We start from the raw sequence: 2,500 nt of genomic DNA, 5'->3' as shown, positions 1-2,500 counted from the left end.
TGATTTTGTGAAGTTGATTGAGAATTTGCGAGATTGGATCGTTGATCTGACGCACTTTACGCGGAGATATACTCAGGGTGGCAGCGGCAGTTGCTGTAAAGATAAATGACCAAAAATTAATACGACTGTACGAGAGAATGGAAACAGAAAAAAAGGTGTGGCAGCAAACATAACGAATTTACAAGGATAAAAAATTAATCACTGTAGCGGAACGGGACAGTGAGCACACCCAGCGTTGTGATTTGTTGACTTCGAACCACTGTGTCGATTCCTGAGGTCCGCAAAATTTCGCTGCTAATGTGATTGGCAGAGAAAAATAGCGAAAACGTTGGTTGAGAAATGAACTTCAGATTCCCCATGTTAAAAGAAAAGATGCACTAATACATACGGGGTCTTGCTTTCATCTGGCTACAGCTCTGACGTCTGTGCATCTCCACCGAGGAACTAAAATTAAACGCGGAAAAATCCGTAAAAACATGATAAAATAAGGGCAATAAAGAGTTTAGAGCAATTCTTATGCAATGCAGAAAGCCTGCGTGAAAGATGCAACTGAAATGCTTGCGAGGAGGCATCTTTGAAGTGATCCGATGAACACCGATGTCACATATGTAAAGATACGTATATATAAAGATACGAAGAGTTAGTTTCCGCTACTCCAAATTAAATACTAGTGAAGCCGACCTGGATGTCTTGTGTAGTGTCGAAACACATACAAAGTCTCTTACTTTTCTGGCCCCAATTGTTCAAAGGCGGCATAACTTTGTCCGGAGGATACGTTACTATCTAACAGTTTCAGTCTGTGCAATGATTTCAGTATTTCCCCCCTAACCAGGATTATAGACCTTTCTCCAAAATGGCGGCAACGGATTTGAATTTAAAATTGTACTGAATGAAAAACTGATACCAGATATAGAAACAGTAACCCTGCAGAGTTTCAGCGTACTAGGTGATATATCAGCTGAGAATTTGACAAATTTACAGACATTTGCATGACTGGGGGTGTACGCCATACCCCCCATCATACAAACGTCTGTAAATTTTTAATTTTTCAACTTACATTTTCTCAGCTGATATTGCATCTGATATGCCAAAACTTTGCAGAGTTTCTAAAGTAAAGGTGCTCTTTCTATTTAGTTAACTTATTTGAATTGAGGATCATATTCAATCGCTGTTTGTGTCAAAAGCTCTCCGTCGCTCGTACCTCGCTCGTTCGGGTTTTCAGTCAAACAACTCGTGAAGACATACTAATTATGCAACGCTTTCTTTTTGAGTGGTATACCGTGGAATATCCCACAGTCACTTGTATTTTCTTGGTATACACAAGAGCCTTGAAGCGAGTGTGTTGTACGCTTCAGTCAACCATTTCCCGTATCTTTCTATTTTTTGAACTACTATATTTTGACGTATGTGACGTATGTCACTGAAAACATACGTGAAGTGGTTAACATACGTCACATACGTATGTTACGTAATAAGTGGCTGACCACAGGTCTCTTTTGATTGGCTAGTAGTAGTAGTAGTAGTGACTTTATTTAACGAGGGTAGCACATGACAGTATGAACAACTGATAAGCCAGTGGCCCTCACTAAATTACACTAATATTTACACTAAGTAATTAAAATAATTGATAAAAGAATTATCACGTTATAGAAAGTTCTATTGTGAAAACACCCACTAAAGCCCCCCTGCGAGGTGCCCCTAAAAATGGAAAGATACGAGAAAGGGTTGACTCAGAGGGTTAATATGGAAGATGGAGGCTCCGGTTAATGGGCTCCTGGTATGAAGCTTCAGTCTCACACAAAAATGTTGTAACATTAATTGCCCACTCCCATGTTGATTCGTAAAGTGACTTTTGTTTTAGAAAAGTGATTCAGCTATTTAGTGCCCGTTTACGACAGCCATTGTCGACTGACCGACCAACCTCAAATCTGGAACTAAGTAAACAGAATTTCCAGAGGTCGTCGTCAACTGGCCGGCGGCCGAAAATGGAAAACTCGCATATGTGCATATAAATTCCTGAACGGCCATTTTAAAACCATGATTAAAAAAAAATCCATTCTCTCGAAACCTCGAAATTTACAATGCCCAATATCGTAGTTCTGGATTACAAAGACAAACCTGCTTTGAGATCTTCTACAGGACACGTCACTTATCCCAGAGGGAGAGATGCCAGGTGATGTCACGGGGCCACCACCTATGCCGTTCGATGTTCCTGCTTTGCTACCAACTGCAAACTCGACGTGAAGCGGCTTTCGCGGGCCTTTACGAGGTCCCGGGGGCTTAGGTACCGCAAAAACATGAGAATAAGATGATGAAGGACTCGAATTTGTTCTCTCAAGAATAGTTCTACCGTTGGATGCTTTTTCTGTTCCATTTTTAACAGTTGAAGAACTTCTCTCTCTTTCTTTAATGCCGCTAGAAATCCGCTCAGCAGCTCCTTTGCAAGATTTGTCAGTTACGGGCTTAAGCGTCCTTTGCCGCCGAACAGAGCCTGGTGACA

The 2,500-nt window shown here is 41.1% G+C and overlaps 1 protein-coding gene across 1 annotated transcript in view; it reads right to left on the bottom strand.

Annotated features, from left to right (window-relative positions):
* LOC138012624 (serine/threonine-protein kinase Nek10-like) overlaps window positions 1–2,500 on the bottom strand; it is a 54,722-nt gene that overhangs the window by 10,752 nt on the left and 41,470 nt on the right. Inside the window, exons 34-36 of the mRNA XM_068859447.1 lie at window positions 2,119–2,500; window positions 389–444; window positions 1–93 (exon numbers count right to left, since the gene is read on the bottom strand). The exon at window positions 1–93 is cut by the window's left edge and continues 14 nt beyond it; the exon at window positions 2,119–2,500 is cut by the window's right edge and continues 323 nt beyond it. Coding sequence (XP_068715548.1) covers window positions 1–93; window positions 389–444; window positions 2,119–2,500 — 531 coding nt within the window. The remainder of the gene's footprint in view (window positions 94–388; window positions 445–2,118) is intronic.

The sequence above is a fragment of the Montipora foliosa genome, chromosome 8, assembly GCF_036669935.1.
Source record: "Montipora foliosa isolate CH-2021 chromosome 8, ASM3666993v2, whole genome shotgun sequence".
Classification (NCBI taxonomy): domain Eukaryota; kingdom Metazoa; phylum Cnidaria; class Anthozoa; order Scleractinia; family Acroporidae; genus Montipora; species Montipora foliosa.
Note: the sequence above shows the minus strand (reverse complement) of the source record. Positions and strands in the feature narration are given on the sequence as shown.